At 32.8% G+C, this 19,727-nt stretch overlaps 1 protein-coding gene across 6 annotated transcripts in view; it reads left to right on the top strand.

The window, feature by feature from the left end:
• The window catches only part of LOC123718504 (triple functional domain protein), an 81,181-nt gene that overhangs the window by 31,743 nt on the left and 29,711 nt on the right, over nucleotides 1-19,727 (top strand). For all 6 annotated transcript variants that reach the window (XM_045675078.1, XM_045675076.1, XM_045675077.1 and 3 more), the window contains exons 25-30: nucleotides 385-517; nucleotides 2,678-2,938; nucleotides 3,091-3,252; nucleotides 4,615-4,691; nucleotides 6,249-6,333; nucleotides 14,259-14,505. In XM_045675078.1, coding sequence (XP_045531034.1) covers nucleotides 385-517; nucleotides 2,678-2,938; nucleotides 3,091-3,252; nucleotides 4,615-4,691; nucleotides 6,249-6,333; nucleotides 14,259-14,505 — 965 coding nt within the window. The remainder of the gene's footprint in view (nucleotides 1-384; nucleotides 518-2,677; nucleotides 2,939-3,090; nucleotides 3,253-4,614; nucleotides 4,692-6,248; nucleotides 6,334-14,258; nucleotides 14,506-19,727) is intronic.

Raw genomic sequence — 19,727 nt, 5'->3', positions numbered from 1 at the left:
CCCAATTTCATGGTCTCGATTTGAATTTGCCTAATATGACGGTTTCTTTAGGTTTTTTAGATACTTATGTTCTAATTAGGCAGATAAAGGATAAATTAAATGCTTTATATTCGGGGCTCGAATACACGATCTCAATTTTTTGTCTACAAAGTGAATAAATAATATATTTTAAATAAATCTTTAATTTATGGAAATTTACTCTCTAAGCGACATCTATAGTGCACGTCATGTGCTACTTACCCTATATATACCTTAAACATTCAACTATGTTAAAATTATTATGTTGAAATAAATGCTCAAAAGATGGCGCGATTGTAAATTTTATGCTGTATAGTAATCCTATCCAATAGGTGTCCCTAGTGTATCAAAATTACATTTTTTTAGGGTTCAACGAAGGAAAAAGTTGGAGCATCCTCTCGCAGCGTATCTAATCAAGCCGGTACAAAGAATTACCAAATACCAGCTACTCCTCAAAGATCTTCAAGCATGCTGTGCTGAAGGACAAGGTGAAATAAAAGTAAGTTTTAACTATATTATTTTAATTCAGATTGAGTAACCAGACTGAAAGAATATAACTATAAAATTATAATTTTATACGAAGATTCCGTTTTCACAGTATTATTAATGTTATAGAAAAATACAAAGATGTGGCTCTGTCAACGATCGTGTTTTGTTTTTTTATATGATTTGTCTTTTGACTGTGGCAATACACATTATAATAGCCTTATAATAATAGTGTCAAGTTTAATCATATATCCACTTATAATCTTTTACGCTGGTCTAGTATACCATTAACATGTCTTAATAAAGTTTTATTCGACTGTAAAGTTTGAGATGGCCATTTTATGGCATGATTAAAAAACAAAAGAATTCCGACAATTTTAATCTATACTAATATTATAAAGCTGAAGAGTTTGTTTGGTTAAATGCTTTAAGCTCAGGAATAGCTATAGGTATCTAACATAACTGTGAACGAAATTTGGTGTTAAACCGTAAGGAAAAACTAGGGTATAACCAAAAAAAAAAGAAAACAATTGAACTGGATGGTAGAACTAGATCTGGAACTTTAGAACAACATGTGAAATTAAGTGCAGCAGAAGAAGAAGAAGAAGCAGAAAATAAGTGAAAATTAGTGACCGAAAATAAGAATTGGCTTAAAGCTCTCGTTAGACCAGGCCATAAAATTAAAAAAAAGAACTAGAACCACAATAGAAGTGTCGAAGACACTAATCGTGAATTTTATCTTTCGCCTCGATACTTGAGATAAGATAACAATGCCGTAACGACTTACATATATTGTGCACCGAACACTAAATTTCTTCGCAAACTTAGTGTACAGTGTTTTTAATTCAAGTAAGTTGTTTGTAAAATTGTTATAAGAGAAACAAGCGAGTTTATGGTGGTTTTGTTGTTGCAATAAAAGATGTATATTATTGATAAATGGTTTTGAGTGAACTTACTGATAGTATTTTTTCTTCTTATCATATTCCATAAGTTACTCGTTAGTTTTACATTGTTATGTGAAGGAAAACCTTTGGCTTACGATAAACATGTCCCTTTTAAAAACAAAACAAGTGAGATTAATTTCATTTTGTGTTAAAAAAAACTAATCATATCGCTTGACTCATAAAATTCTAATGCGTAATCGTTAATAGTAACTTTTAGTAGTAACATTTACTACGTCTATCTTCTGCGGTATATAGCCTAATCTGAAAATACAATGTTATCACTAAACGCTAGATTAAATTCATACATAAATGTGACTTATGAGAGCATAACGAATCGATAAAAACGTTAAATCAGCTTCGGTAAAACGTTTTGAACTTGTATGCACAAGACAAAATTTCCTTTATCAACTAATGACCTTTGTTTTGTATAGTCAATCCCATTAGGTCGTATCAAGTAGATATTTGCCCCATTACAATACGTCGAACAATATTTGAGATTAAACAAATTAATTCGCTGTAAATAACAATAGGATCGAAACATTTTTCCTTATGTATCATCAGAGTTGTACATCGGGACTTAACGTATTCGGAACGTTCATTTGTTTAATAATACAAATGGAATGGTTCGTTTCAGTGTTGATAGTGTTTGTTTTATAATGTTAAAATATCTAAGTAGTCATCGGCAAAATCGTCTCGGGCCTGCACAACATGTTGTATGTATTATTTTATATTTATTATTAATTTACTACCTAAAAATATAATATATAAAAATCTAGTCAATTAGAACGCGCAGAAAGTTTTCTTCATTTTTATCGTACGTAAAGTAATGTTTTTTTAGTCCTACTCAAATAAAAGTGTGTCACCGTCTCTTTTGCTAATGATCAATCCATATCTTCATTGCGTACGTCAAATACAAAGTATTTTCCTTTGCGGTATAGTCTTGCGGTGGTTTTCCTGAAGGCGATTTAACACTAAATAAACAACTATGAGAATTTTTTTCTAACTCCATACGGAATTCATCATAAGCCATCTCAGACAAAAAGGGTAAACACAAAGTTTGATCGAAGCGTCGTTCCATGAATTTTAAATGTACTGTGGCTACGTAAGCCGTAAAGCCTGAAAGCCTAGAGGGAATCGTTAATTAAAAAGTCAATAGATGTAGCCCGTACACGGTGAGATAAAAATATAAAAGCAAAAGTATTCATTTAAGTATGTGCTTGTTTTGATAGGACGGATTGGAGGTTATGCTCTCAGTGCCGAAAAAAGCAAATGATGCGATGCACCTCTCTAATCTAGAGGGCTGTGACGTGCCGACAGATAGTTTGGGTGAAGTTGTACTACAGGATTCGTTCCAAGTATGGGATCTTCGTCAGATTATCAAAAAGTGTCGTGAAAGACGAGTCTTCCTCTTCGATCTGCATCTCCTGCTTGCAAAGGAGGTTAAGGATACCCATGGAAAGGCCAAATATATCTACAAGACTAAATTCATGGTAAGATTTGTTTTTATATCTAAAAATATACTAACACGAAAATAACAGTATCTTATAAACATGCACACTATGCAATTGCGTTTCGTAGTTTTAATAGAAGGGCGTTAGTCAAGGTGCAACAGTTCGCAAATATAAGCCACTTAATTTTATAGACGTCAGAACTGGGCGTAACAGAACACATTGAAGGTGACGAATGCAAGTTCTCGGTGTGGACTGGCCGAGAGCCGATGGCCAGCGATTGTCGTATAATGCTTAAGGCCCCTTCACTTGAGGTCAAGCAAACTTGGGTTAGAAGACTGCGGGAAGTTATACAAGTAAGTATACAATTTATTAAAATATTTTTGTTTTGTTTTGTTTTTTTTAAGTATACACGTACACTTAAAATGTTCGTTAGTTACATCATCACACGTATACACTCATATAACACTACCAAGGACTCTTTCTACGCTACGAAACTAAAAACAAAGAGTGAACTCTATCTTTTTAGTTTCGTAGCTCGGTTCTTTCAAATACATATTTCTAATGAATTCTTTATGTGCCTTGGGAAATATCCTTGCCGCGAATTACCAACAGTATTCTACGGCCCGCCTAGCTATTTACGGACCAATACGGTTATAGAGGAGCGTGCAAATTTTTTGAAAGCCGACATAGTACTTCTGCTGGCATTATGAGAGTTTGTGGTCGGTGGTATCACATAACATTAGGTTCATCGTGACCGTTTATAGAATATATCAATAGAAAAGGTCCCAGACGCTCTTAAGCTTTCTAAGCCGGAACGTGCTTAATAAATAGTCTTACATTTTGATATTATACTGTGACTGTACTGGCCACTTGGAAATGGGAAATTATTAATAATAGCTAGTACAATTTACACATAAGTTCACTGGAGTAATGACTATGAATACTCTATTTTCGATTAAAACAATTGACGCATTTGAGTCATGTGATTTTTATAAAGGGCTTTTGACTATGAACAGTATAAGTAAATTCACATGTTGACGTCACGTATAATAGCAATCGAAGCTTGTTTGCTCCGCGTAAATAAAATCTGATACAACATTTGCTAACGTTATTGGCCGGAAATTGGTTTGTGGAAAAGGATTGTGTTTTAGCCATTTTTTTTATTTATAAAACTATACACCTAAGTAAATACGAATATATATTCGAATTTCTTCGTTTCACATCGGTTTTATTATAAAAAACTATAGATCGATGGACATGATACATTTTTTGGCAGGATTTTTTCAACACAAGTAGGTATTTAAATTTTCTCAAAAAGCAGCTTTTTTGAATTTTAACCGTAAAATTGAAACGGTTAGAATCTACGCACAACGAACCTCGTGAGAAACTGCGTCGACCAACCACGGTTAGAATCTGAATAAGTTAACACCCTTAACCTTTACGGTATCAATCGATATCGGTAAAAATCTTAAGCGAATGGCTTTGTCTCAGATTGACAACAGAATGAAGATAAGCATAGAACCTCAATTTATAAAAGTACTCGTGTAGAAGTTTGCAAACGAATGTATAAACCAATATTTTTTAACGAAAATTATTATTAATTACGAAACTTTACAGAATCGTATTTATAACAGTTTTTTTTTAACTTGTGCATCTAATATTTCTAAGGTACATTGATTTAGTCTATCCAATGCTAAAATATTATTTCTCTACAGGAAACATATTTCAACAAAGCGTTGCCGCCGCGTAGTCCAGCCCGCGTACGACCTACAAGTTCACAGCGTTCCAGCAGGTAAACATATAGGATTTATTCAAGTTATTTTACGTGGCTTAATTTAATTTTATCAATAATATTCTTTAAAAATCATGAAATATAGTCTCAACGGTAGAAAGAGTTGTTTTTATCTTTATATCTGACAAATTAAGTTACTTAAAACATTAGAAATAACAATTAATATTTCTATCGAACCGAACTGACTTATATTATAAATTTAAAGTGAAAATTTACGTTACCCATTGGTGTTTCGTCCAGAGCAGTGTTGGCCTAGTGGCTTCAGTATGCACTCTCATCCCTGAGGTCGTAGGCTCGATCCCCGGCTGTGCATTGGTGCACTTTGCACTGACATTCGCTCGACCGGTGAAGGAAAACATCGTGAGGAAACCGTCTTGCCTTAGACCCAAAAAGTCAACTTGCCTATTAGATCAAGAAATGATCATGAAACATACAGAAATTGAAGGCCCAGACCTGAAAAGGTTGTAGCGCCATTGATTTTTGTTTCATTATATAATATATAATATTCGTCGGATAATCGTTAAATTTCAACTCTTATTATATTAATTGGTTAAAATTTTGGTAAAACCGTCTTTTACGAACGACGAATTATACGTACACGTGATGTCTTATTAAAGTTTTTACAAAAACTTTAAATATTTTTCTTTAATTTTTAATATTAAACAATTTATATGTTTGATATCTCATAGAATTTTGATATTGTGAATGAGGCGAATGTATGATAGTTATTAAAACAAACGTATAACTTTGAATAGAAATATTTGACGCCTTTGTACAACAGCGTTTAATACTTTGTGGTAGTGTATTATTTCATAGCGTTTGAATAAAGTTTGAGCGTGTAAAATTTTACATCTATATTACGTGTTGCATGTTGGTCAGTAATTTTAAGTTGGATGATGTTATCAAAATACCTGAACGATTTAATATTTCGAGTCTGTGAAATGTTAGTTCGCCAATATTAGTTTGCGAAGTTCAGCATAATATTGCGTTTATGCTATTTCAAGTACTCTAGATTTTGGTTTTACTGTATCTCTTCATGTCTCAGTAAACTATATGTACAGCGGGGTACTAATTAATACTATATTTCAGTTAGGTTTTGTTATTTGAGGTTATTGTTTATTTGAAAATACAAACATTCTTGAGTTATATACGTTAAAGGATAGACTGTAAAGAGACACCCGTTCCGAAATCCTTTCCAAAAGTCGATAATTTTTTCGTATTTCTGTAATATTTATTCGTAAATGTTATATTTACGCCTAAGACTACAATAGTTTTACTATAACAGATAAACAGTACGAAACATTTCATAAATGTTCTTTGAAACAATTATTTTAATCTAAGTCCTTTAAAAAAATTCTAACAAAATTTCTTCTCGTAAAAATTCAAATGACAAGCCAAAATTCGCGTCCTTTTCCAAAGACTAACAAACTCTCAATATTTCAAATTGAACAACGTCACACATACCATATAATTAACAATTTAAAGAATCACTTAACAATCAATAATTATTTCTTTACGTATTTATTTTGATTTACTCGACTTCGGGACTTTTAACAGGGACTTCGATGACACGGACACCGAGAATCTCGACCGCAATTCACTGGCTTCCTTCGGCAGTGGAAATACCACCGACTCAGATAAGGTAAGACCTCTCATATAATTAAGATCTGGCAGGAAGCCTTCTTATTCCATTTTAAAGCTATTATCGAAGTATGGAAAAGTTACGTTGCAGCATTTACTTTGATAATATTTCTCATCATACTTTTAGATGACGATGACGTATCTATCTTTATATGTTATAAAATGAATACCCCGGCCGCGTCTATCTCTATGTACGCATATATATATTTTCTTGAGAGATATATTTAATTACTATAATTCAATCAAGTTTTTTTACTTAAATATAATGATTATTGTAGCTAAGTTTGTTGAAAGCTAAAAATCTTGGCTTAATACATAAAATCCACGCGGGAATTGAAATTATTGTTTTGTTATCCAATTAAATAGTTAGTTGGAGTATAATAGTTTATATGAGTATGAGTATACAAGTTTGCTACGATTTTTGCGAATTTCTTTAGTCTTAAAACTCAAGCGATTCCTTATATTTCGACGACTATCCCATATAATGTATATGAATATGTCAAAATATTAAAAAGTGAATGATATAAAATAAATGTAGAACAAATTGTGTTGTTCGAAGCATAATCATGTTTCCTTGAACCAGGTATTCAGAGAAAACGACCCAAATTCCTTTTTCTCATTGCTTTGCATACGAAATAAATATGCAAATCGGCCGTTCACCCGAACCTAAAATTGTTTTATGTTTTATATTAAATTGGTTATGGAAAAATAATAATGAACATCGGAAATTAGAAAAAAAAATAATAAAATAATCATACATAAGCAATGTCGGACAAAATAAAGTTCCGAAAAGGTATTTAATTATTAAGAGCAATATTTGCACATTACATTCATTTTAGACAAAGTTATTGTTTACTCTGTAAATAACGTATATGCGTTATGAATTATAAAAAGACAATTCTATTCTAAGAAATTCTGTGAATATACCTTGACACGTTTCATTGAGTTTGCGACTGGGCATCGGGATCAAGCAGTTTTATAAGCTACAACTTAATTTATACCCTATGTAAAAGTATTAATAAAAAAAAATTAAATCCTTTCTGAAGCTCATTAAGCTAATTTCTTGAGCGTGCCATGGCGTCCTATCACATGACACCCTTTGAGGTAATCTTAATTGAGAGACTTTATTGTAGTCTATGCATTCACAGTATACAGTATATCTGTAGTAGATATATATCTAAATAAATTCACAGGACAACGAAAAATTCTTGAAAGCATTTTATGAACAAAATTCAACAAATTGTTTAAAGATAATTTCTTAAGTGTAGAAAGAATACGTGTTATGAAATTCTCGTAGACTCTGCAAATTCATTTTTCTTTTACTAAGAAACTCATTTTATTAACACGGTATCCACCACGCTTTTTAAATAACAAATGTTGAGTTTTCTTTGTTAGAAGAGATTATTATAAACCTAGTATGAAGCCAGGGGATGGACAAGTTATCTTGGTTAGTCAATTAACATAATTTGAGTGGTATTTTTTTAAGCTTAAAACGTTTTTTTTCTCATAAGTTGATGTTTTCTAGTATCTTAGCTTAAAAAAATAACATAATCCCAATGCAGTGGTCACCATTTAACATCAATACATTTTTAGATTTTCTCAAGCCTGAATGAAAGGTCGTCCTTCCGTATATAAACCATCCCCAACTTTCCTCTATCTCAAGACTAGCTTTAACATGTTTATCCTTTTTCCATGTTAGTACCTTTGTAGCATTTTATTTTATATATTTCTTGTGATATCAGTCGTTAACAACAATGGTAGGTAAATAGTTTTAACAAGGTATATATCTTAAGAACCGTAACTTTTAACACTTAATTAACGATTCTGAGAAGAGCTATTAGTGAAATGAATATGTCTTCCTTTCAATGTATACCAAGAAAATGTATTTTGAATTCAGCTAATGAATACAAGTAACTAAATAGTAACTAACAAACTTGCATTTACTGCTTTTAGATTAGAATATCTCCCGCAGCACTGTGGCCTTATATTAATGGAAAGGTACACTCGAATAATTATTTATCGAGATTGATATTAACAGTCATCATTTCATTAGAGAATGCCCTCCTTTTACCGCATTTTTGTCTCAAATTTAAAGGCTAGGAACCGAACTCTTAAAAAACAAAAGACTGACTCTAATAAAGAATAACTAATAAAAGAGACGTAATTACTGCAAAAAGATTGAAAAGGTCTTATTTTATGTAGTACTGCTTTCATAAGTTACGACAATTTTTATGAAATAGAAGATTCAATTAATTAGAGTATAGGATAGGATACCTTTCAAATATTAATTCATATTGCACTTTAAGTTTTTATAAATGAATGCTTGTGTTCAACGTTAAGCTTTATGAATTACATGGTTGCTACGTGGAGTATTTTTTTTATTTCACTTAAGAAATTAAAAAACTAGACTAGAGAAAATTGAATGCGTCGAATGCATGTACCAATATATCTGATTAGTTATAATGATAGGTTTATGTTCAATTACGTGATTCGTTTTTCATTCCCTTTTAATTGGTTTTGTACCTTTTCTACCACTCTTGCTAATTGATATTATGATACATGTTCTTGTATTTTTAAAATACACGATGAAAAGTCATTGGGGTTTTTACAATACAATGAATTTTCTATGTATATTTATTAATGCAGGACTGTCGTACTGTGTTCCCCTAAACCAATCGGCACTAAAATTATTTTTTAGATTCTTATCGCATAATAGAGGTAGAAAAATAGTACAATCAATACATTATGATCCAAGAGTTATGAGAGAGAAAGCTAATTTATCTGCAATTGTTACAATATATCCTTAATATTCCATGTAAAATGGACACAAATTTTATATGACCAAAATAAAAAAAAAAACAACTAACTTAACTACATCTTCGCTAAACATTTTATCTATTATTTATTAGAAACTACATGGTAGAGAGAAATGAGGAGTTATGCAACTTGTTAATTACAGGGCTAACTTGTAATTAGTTTGTTAACGCCTCTATGTCTTTTCATTTATTTTCAAAGAGGTGTCGACACCACTGTTTAGGATGTTTTTCCATAATGTTGTAAAGTTTATTTACAATTACTAATTAATATATATATATATATATATATTATAATGAAATCTTAGCTAAGTTAACTATTGTCTACAAACGATACGATCATTGTTATATGTTAAGCTGTAAACAATACAAGTTTAAATAACGAAATGCGAATCACGTATGTTCCTCAGAGCGTACCTGATAAGTTACTATCAAAGGAAACTTAAGAAAGTCCCGGTAATTGGACATGTCGTTATACTAACGAGAGTTGAAAATGAATACATCTAGTCATGTAGGAGAGCTATACATTTAATATACGCCTCAACTCCCGCCCGCGCTTTGATTGATACTTTCATACCTGAATAAACTTAGTCACAGTTTATAAAAAATAAATAGAATGTTTCCACTTGGTTATGTTAATATTTTTGTATCATCGTCTCTAAAAAGTCCATAGAACCTTATAGTTTAAGTTTCCTTTAAAGAATGTATGTGGAAGTATATATTATCATAATTAAAGTTGAAATAAGTTTCATTTTAAAATCCTTGCACGCCAAAGTTTTAATTGAGCCTTTTACCAATTTACTGCATGGAACAATAAATTGGTTTAGTTAGCTGAAAGTTAGGTTCTACCTAAGCGCTAAATTTAACCGTATCAAATGTAGTATAATAATTAGAAGACGTATTATTGCTATAATTATTTGAGGATTTCTGAATTTTGGGGATATGCTTCGCTTACACTGTGAAATAATTTCATATATGCATTTGCAATAATGTTGTACAACTTATATTGGTTACGTATTTCGGAAGTTGTCATTGGACTACGCGCGTCCTTCGGCGACGAAGTGTTTGGAGTAAATCACCTAAGATAGCTCGATACGGAGGCTGCGTAGTGTGCGAGTGTTGTGGCGAGTGAGTGAGGCCGGCAGTGGTACGAGCGCCGCGCGCCGCACCGGTCGAGGCGGCCGAGACCGCACCCCGCCGCCGCGCCCGCGCGATGACTGCCACCCCGCCTCACCCCTCGCCTGCGCCGCTCACAAAACAGGAGAAGAGCCGGCGAAAGATTTCTCTGCCATGGTTCCGGCAGAGTTCTGTCACCTCGCCGCATGCGTCTCTAACGCGGCAGCACACCATAGACACGCCGAGCTCTTTCCATGCTCGTCTACTGAAGGGCAGCCGCCGGCAGGTGATTACGAAAACATACCCCCAGCCGGCGTTTAGGCACTGGGATTATGACGTCACAAACTATCCGCAGCGATTAGTTGGCACAAACACTGTTCTGTTATTCTGATATTTTTTGTTTATTATGTATTTTTTAATTATGCACCGGGATGACCATTAATTAAAAAAAGTATTTAATAAAATTACAGAGTATTTATTTACACTCGGCGTTCGTAATGCATTTAATATTATATAGTACAGGAATCGGGATGAAAGAGGAAAATAATAATGGTTTATTATTAATAATATGACGACGTTAATCGCGGTTTTTATTTACCTACTAGTACCGTTGTACTAATATCCTCATATATTTAAGTAAAATTGCTGTCAAAAGTGTTTTATCGGCTTACCATACAGTACTACGTTAAATAAGTTTCTTTTTTGCTAAATTTTGCCGTGGACATCACTCACTTTTATTTCCTTATCCAAGTCGTAGGGCAATATACGCAACTTGCCAAAGCCATTTACGATTTTCTAATGTAATCTGAACGTTATTTTCATTTAGTAATTGAAATCAGTGAATGGAAACAATGTATTGGTATGCGATCGCTATTTTTGTCATCAATCACAAGTAAAGCTGTAGAGCGAGCTACTGACGCTTTCGAATGTTAGTGATGGAAATATCTGTTCAAGGTTCGCGAGTGGCCGAGGATCAGTTAGATAATTATAGTACGTTCAGCGATCCATCTCGCGGAATTGATTTTATACAACTTATTGGATGCACACAATATTTATAAATATATATAAATGTATTATGAATGTATCGTAATCTACTATATGCTATGTTTACAATAGATACAATTTGAAATTGTACAAAATAATTAGAACCCGTTATTTTAATGATATCAAAAGATTTTATTTAAAGCTCTGTAATCAGTGCTAGTGATATACTAATGTTTGTTAACAAATCATTTATATTTGGAATCAGTCATGCGACACGGCCATGGCTGTTGGCTTTATTGTGTCAAATTTGAAAGAAAAAGGCTTGAAAAACTGCTTGCTCGAGTTAATAGCTGTAGTTTTTCGGTTTAAGACTCCAAAGAAAATTGACTCTTAGCACATATAGCATTAAAAGCATATTTGCCTGTATCTGCGAAATGTTTCCGCATCTACAATTCTGATTCACAAATTGCTAATGTAAGTATAATTTTTAATAAGTGTTAATAGAAGCAATAGAATATATCTGTTAGTATGTTACGTTATCGCGATTGTTATCTTGTATTAGTAGATTTGGTTATCAACAGCCTGTAGTGTTGACATCGATCCCTGCTCTTGACCGTATAATATACAATAGATTTTTTTAGTGTGATATATATTCGTTATGGTAATGATGATGGTAGGTGTTCTTCAACAATTTCTCAATTCTACACCAGTAAATGTATTTTTCACTGTGAAAGGTGTGCTGGTGGATAATTAAAAGCGGTTCTTTGGCTTGGGCACCTAATTTGAGTAGCAATTATATTTTTAATTACTTTTATACAACATTTAGTGCTAATAAATCAATTTAGCTCGTTGATGAAGTTGGTATTCAAACTTTAAACGTTTCGATTTTACGGATGATAAAATTATTTCGAGTTTTTATGAAGAGTTAGTTGTAACGTCACTTAAGACTTCGTCGTCGAGAATAGGGTCCAGAATTATCAAATGATTTAGAAGGTTACGAATTATGGAGAGACGAATATTGAACTGTTATAGTTCTTCCCTGCTTTTAGGCTTATAGAAAAAGTTTTAATGATAACATATCTCTTAGCAATTGAGAAAAATAAATAATCATCTTTACGATATAGGAGAAGCCACTATAGCCTTATTATTTAAAATAATTTCGAAATGTTTATAAATCTCCTCCATATGTTTAATTTAAAATTACACCCCCGCCTGTTGTCGACTTTACATTGGATGTTATGGGAAAGTGTTTTTCTTTTAATTTAAGTGAATGCAATTAGTAAGAGACAATAAAAAAAAATGCTTGACACATACTAACCATATACACATATACTAAAGTCAATTTTCATTTTATAAGGTATTTAATAGAAAAATAAATTCTCAGTAAAATAGAACTACTTTCGACTTTTAGGTGCCACTCATTTTATCTCCTATCAAAGTAGCATACTACTTTGTCTTAGGAGCAAAGAAAGTTTGAATTACTTGGTGCTCCACATTCAATATTAAGTGGATAAAACTACTTTTTCGCCAGCTAATCTGAATAAATCTTTGTGTGAGATAATTTAAAACGTAAATTAAGCATCTTTTGATCTCTGTAACTTGTTATTGATATTAAATAATAAGTGATTTTGTTTCATGTTTCCGGAATACTGAAGATTTGCGACTTAAACGTTGCATAATATTATAATTAAACAGTACTTGAAAATAAATACATTCTTCATAAATTAATAGATTGCATTAAAATATTTGGCCATCCTCTAAAATGTTTGTTTTTTATTTTTGGATGGAAGATATGCTAGTTTGCCTTTACTTTTTCGTTATCGTATTAGCAAGTGTTGTAGGAGTTCATAAAAAGATAGGAATCCGTTAAGGCACAGCTAGAGGTGACGACGTTAGTTTTGACAGTTGCGCAATTAACCACTGAGCCAGCGCTGCTCGTATTATCTTTCACTATAGCGAATACCATGTTATCCTAAATGAGAATGTATACAGAATGTTATCCTAAATGAGGACTATACGTAATATTTCGCCGTGGCATAGGTTAGAACGCAAATGTCGTGTGTGTCGATATTACATGTATTTTATTCACACGAGTTTCTTGGATAAATATTGGTTCAGACATTAGCAAAATAGCGTTTGGTAATTCTTTTAGATTCAGGTCATTCAATCAAAATCAAATATCCAAAATATCAGTTTTGGATATTTCTAACTATTATCTCCGAGTAAACGTTATTTAAAAATTCTTTATGTCTCTTTGGATTCATACATGCCGCTACCATGTGTGTTCTCCTGAGAAATACTTGCAAAAAACTTCGTAGACGTTCTTCTGACTAACTAGTATTTCGAAGAGGCAAAGATCATACAATTATATTTGGAATTGAACCAAGGAACGTGAACCATTTCATTTAATAAAAGGTATTCCTCATGATCGATCATGTTGCGGAGCTGATTATATATGATGTATATATATATATGTAATATAAAATATATAAATAAATATTTAGTATGTATATTTTAATAATGCTCTAAAAGTACAATGATATGTAAGCGGTGGTAACATTTTTTTAACAATTTGTAATTTTAACACTGTCGACTCATTATTAGGTCACGTGGAACCCCGAACCGTGGACATATTGTTGTTTTGTTTTGTTGTATTGTATTCTTAGAAATTGTATCTAAAGTCTGATATCATAAAACAAACTAAGCTTAAGAAAGAATGAGCAAATTTTTGTTTTATTTATAACGTATATTTATTTTTATTGTTGAATACAAGGTGGTTGCTGAGGCCTGCAACTGCTGTATAAAATCTTGGTTTTTATCGAACCAGTTGAGGTTTTTTTTGTAATTGCGGACACATAGATATAGACAGGTTACGATAATCTATAAAAAACTTATTTGTCTAACTTCAAGAATAAAATACTCAAGTCTTGAATAATTAGGTTTCATTGATTTATTATGTTATATCAATAATATTTATTATATTCAGCGAATCTAATAAGTATTTTGTTAACAGGCCGGTCCGGAGATGACCTGGGTTGTCGCAGACCACACATCTGGAGGTGCCGGCGAGCTGACAGTCTCGAAAGGCCAGCAGGTAGAAGTGCTAGAGGCGTGGCAGGCAAGACTAGAATGGTGGGTCGTGAGGATTCATGGAGACCCTCCACAAGAAGGGGCTGTGCCAGCCCAAGTTCTGAAGCCGCAACCACATCAAAAAACTTCACCATCGAGACAACCTTTGGGGACAGGAGATGAGGCCATCGGTAAGTTGCTGAATTTCATAGCTAACAATACCAGCGATCGTCTTATAGTAGTAAAGTAGAGAACTCTGAAGCGACGCAGTGCAGTTTTTCCGCTACCACATAATTTACTATTTTGCCTAGCACAAAATCACACTTTTACGCGGATCAAACTAAAAAGCGTTTTTTAACCCGGGTCTCTAGAGTACCCTTAGGGTTCGCTTTAGTCGTTTAAGTAAAAAACCCAGACATGATCGACAAAGGAATTTCTTAGGCGCAATTAGGATCTTTGGTCTCCGACATACGGGTTTCCGGTAGACTACTGTGAAATTTCTCATACGAGAGAATTAACCATTTAGTCGGGTCCTTGTAACCGACTAGAAGCGAAGAAGCAATTAAACATACATCCATAATAATAATAAAAGCTCATATAAATTCCAATAATTACAAAAGTAGGAACATCCTACGCTTTGATATGTAGTATAATTTTTTTTCTTTTTATCCTAATATCCTAGCTTCCTTCGGTACCGCCTTCAATAGTAAAGGCCTCATTCACCTTTTCTCAATTATCTCTGTCTATGGCTGGCTTTCTCCATTCGCTTCTTGCTAGTTTTTCTATTTCTACTATCTTTTTCTAAGGCGCCTACTTACCCTCGATCCTTTCCATATTCCTTAAAAGTCTATCTGTTTTAAACCTAGATTACCGGAGCTCATTTTTTTTAAATCATAGGAAACATGATGCATAGTTATGAACGTCAGTAGTAATTAAATTATTCGAAATTAAAATTTACTACCGCTTCTTAAATAATTGACGTAGACCGGACAACTCACCCTTACTCTTTTCACGTCAATTCAACCGTGAACTCGTCTTACTCTCGTAGGTCCACAAAACGTTGAATTTAATTTTCACTACATTTAGGAAATACCTAAAATGTCCAGACTTTCCTGACATTAAAATTCTATAACCACCTGTTAGTTAAACGAACATCGAACTTAAATGCAGTCATTCCCAAACCAACTGTTACGATTGCGAAACCATTAGTTCTTAATAGGTTTTTTAATTGAACGTTTATTGCAATTTGATTAATGACTCTTAGAATTCGTATTGTTTTAACTGGGTTTAAAAACCACAATTAAGACGTAATTTGGAATGTTGCCTAGGCATTCGAACGTCCTAAAATTAGTTTTGATAATGGAACTAGATATTATAATGTTTGCCGGTTTAAAATTAACGTACGTAATAGATATTCATAGTGAACATTTTTCAACAAATTGTGGATGGTGGATGTTACTTTATGGAATCGAAGGCTTTACTTTTTAAAATATATCCCACTGCTAGTCGTTTCAAACAAATTGTGATCTCCTATTCAGTAATCTAATATTTTTTTTCTATCTTAGTCTAACTAGATACTCCGCTCACGTGTCTATGTTTTTCGAGACTGGCGATATGCGAACAGTATTATAGACATGCTTTGCACTATCTAAAATCTTTAATAACGTTTGCTGTAAAAAAAAGATATATGAAACTTCAGGTTCAATTTAATTTTTACAAATTATAGATACAGGTAAGGTAAGGTGGACTCAAGTTGCCGAATGGTAGATACATATATTTTGACTCTTTGCGGATCCAATCAATATTCTAATATGGGGTTGTCTAGCTTAAAGCTTTAAGAGTTATCTGAAATAAACGTATATGCAAATGAACCTGGCTATGCAACGTAATCAACTCCTAGCCAATGTCAGTAGGTGGATATCAATAGCATCATGTCGATCTATATAAGCCCTATTTCGTGTGCCCTGAGTGACGCTTAAATGGTGATTCATTAATGTGCAAAGTAAATGATGCCATTAAGGCTTATCGATATTTAGACTTTCCTTTGTTTCTACTTAAATTGCGTAGTTTGTGTTAGTAGTTTTAGATGAAAAGTCGCGGAAGTTTTGAGCTCAGTTAAGACATACATTGAATTGTAATAACGTAAAAATATTTTTGATAATCAGTTAAGACATACATTGAATTGTAATAACGTAAAAATATTTTTGATAATCAGTTAAGACATACATTGAATTGTAATAACGTAAAAATATTTTTGACAATCAGTTAAGACATACATTGAATTGTAATAACGTAAAAATATTTTTGATAATCAGTTAAGACATACATTGAATTGTAATAACGTAAAAATATTTTTGATAATTAAGTGTTGAGAAGAATCTCTTAAGGTACGTATTGAATATTTCAAACCGCTTATACAAATAACTAAATTGTTTTATTGTTGGAACTAAATTACTTGTTCGCCTTTCTCAGTGAATTTAAGTGAAGTAAATATTTCTAGCTAGAAAGTAAAATTTTTCTAATATTCGAACTACTCCACGCGAGTTTCATCTAGGCGGAATACGGAATTCCACCTATATTACTTCCGTGTCTGTCATATCACGCGTGTTAGAAATATTTCCGAATCAATACGGGGTATTTTATAAAGAGCTCGTCATTACAAAGATTAACATTGTCTATAGGGAAGGGTTTTTCATTTGAGCATTTTCTGTCTGTTCTAATGTGAGTATTTATCACTAAAATGCTGTGTTACATATGCCTACCTAAATTAGTAAGACTTTGTTTTGAATTTTAAGTGATTGACTCAGAAACTTCCTTTGTGAATTTCTTATACTTTTCACATAGTAAATACTTAATAATCTTGAGATTGCTTTATAACTTTATGCGTATAGTCAAGCCAATTTAGACATTAAAACAGTGGTCAAATAACAAAAAATCCCGGAAAGCTGAATTTGGTGGAAGCTGGAGTTTACCATTACAAAAGAAAATTTTAAAAATCATCATCAATCCTATCTGTGCTACAAAAGTTATTCGGGGTCGGGTTCTCGAAAACGGTAAGTCATCAAAAAACGTTTTGTTCCAAAGTTATAGATCGTAAAATTCTCTACAAAAATTTATATATACATATATAATTATTTTCCTAAGAGTTAACATTCCTGAGATATCGCGATTCTAAGAGTCACATTAAACATGATATGCACACATCTCCACCTGTGAGGTAGTGTACTCGGCGTGTTTTTTACCGTAGTTTCCCCTGTAGGACTCCTCCACTAACTGTCATGACAATTTTTGGATAATTCAAGGAAACAATACCCGTCAAGTTCCAGATGTTACCTTATTATTAATATTGATTATGGATATTGCTATTGATTATTGGGTTAACTATTGTTTTAATTTCTTTACATATTTTAATCAGATTCATGCTCTTGGCAGTCTACTTCAACAGTCTTCTGTCTTCTTCGATTTCTTCCTCTTCCACTTCCTCTTGCAGGATGTTCATAAATTGTTCAAATGTGGCTGGGTCATTGGTCTCTCCATTAAAATCCCAGGAACCTTATCTATTGTACTCAACTGGACATTTAAGCAATACTGACCTTGGCTATTGGTACACGTTCGAGAACACGGGAATCTCTCCTGCAGTCACGTTTGGCACTACAACCTTATTTGCAATTGCAAAAAATTGTGTCGAAGATTTTTTCTGGAGCAGGTGGGAGTAAAGTTTGAATCGGTTCTAGAGTATTATCTATCAATTCCCAACCCCAGTCTTCTGGTTCAGTTGATTGCCTAGCCTTGTTTGAACTTGATAGTATACTCGATACAAGCGTTGAATAGCAGATGCCGATGTTGGAGGAAGACATGATAGTTGTACATGTTCCTTGTTTCGTGTATTTCTTACAAACGTTAGGTATTGGTATTTATCAATGAAAGTAATTTTTTTGGAGCTCGCAAAACCGCAAGAAGAAAGGGAATTCCTTCCGTAATTATTGTTTTGAATTTATTTCTGTAAATACTTTAGCGCAGTCACTCAAATCTTTTTTTTCTTCGAATAATTTAATTACTGACGTTTTACCCCTTCTGTACATTGCTGACGAAGTGTCGCAGCCGGTTATCGCATGTAAAAATAAAATATGGTTTTGGCATTTGGAATAAGCAGATAAACTTTGTGAAGAATATGTTTCTGTACGCTGTTAAGCCCATCCAGGTATCAAAAAATAAATATTTGTATCCATTGGAGTCCTTGCAGCAACTGGTACTAAAAAGTCAAGAGATACTCGTGCGTTGAAATAATAATGCAGGGTCTATAGCTACTTCTTCTTCCTGAACTACTCGCAGCTAAAAGAGGGAGTACTTTTTCAGAGCGTTTGAACTTTATACTATTAAATTTTTCACCTGCCATTCTTGACATAGAAGCAATCCCAACTTCACGAGCTATACGGCAATTAATGTTACGGTCACCAACAACTCCAGAAGCAATAGATACGATTTGTTTAGGAAAAGGATCATGTATACACGTGGCTTATATGTGCATATGATGTATAATGTGACTCTTACCACTCTTAAACTTTGACCCCGAATAACTTGTAGCACACATAGGATCGATGGGAATTTTTAAAACTTTATTTGTAATTGTAAACCCCAGCTCTCCACCAAAATTCAGCTTTCCGGGAATTTTGTTATTTCACATGTCTATATTGACCGGACTAGTAAGAATTACTCAAAGTTGTTCATTGCGACAGTTGCTAAATATTTTAGTAATTCGTGATACATTCAAAGTTTGTTTCGTATCCATAAGGTTCCTTGGATCAGTTGTTAACTAATTGGCATTAAATTTTAATGTTGAATTGCAGCGTTATTTATTAAAATTTTAATGATTCTTACCTCATACACTCTCAGTAGGTGTAGGTGTACTGTTGTGTTAGTTGAATTTAGATTCTTAATACAAGTATATTACATTAACATAATGTATAAAAGTAGTAATATAATATATTATAGTACCGATTGTGGCAATGTAAGTAATCATGAGTGACGGTGTCACTTAACATCAGGTGATCAGGCAGTCCGATTGCCCCCCTTTTTATAACAAAAAAAACTTAAACAATTATATATTGCCATGGCATGTAAATTGTTAAACACTTTGTTTGTTAACGAGATAGTTATTGTACGAAATAACATACTAGAGGTAGATTAATGTATTATTCTGTGTGATTTTAATCTTAGTTGATGACTTCATTTGTATATGGAACACGTTAATCATTTCTAGAGATTTGATCAATGTCTGAGAGTTGGTTCTAAGGTGATTAATCTAGACTAATCATCAAAGGAGTTACTTAGTAATATAGTTTGTGTTTATATAGACTATATGTTTGAAGAATTGAACTGTTTAAAGCAGTGACGGCATACATTCTAGGTTCGC

Source organism: Pieris brassicae, chromosome Z, assembly GCF_905147105.1.
Source record: "Pieris brassicae chromosome Z, ilPieBrab1.1, whole genome shotgun sequence".
In the NCBI taxonomy this organism is placed as follows: domain Eukaryota; kingdom Metazoa; phylum Arthropoda; class Insecta; order Lepidoptera; family Pieridae; genus Pieris; species Pieris brassicae.
The sequence above is the reverse complement of the archived record's forward strand: the minus strand, read 5'-3'. Positions and strand labels throughout refer to the sequence as shown.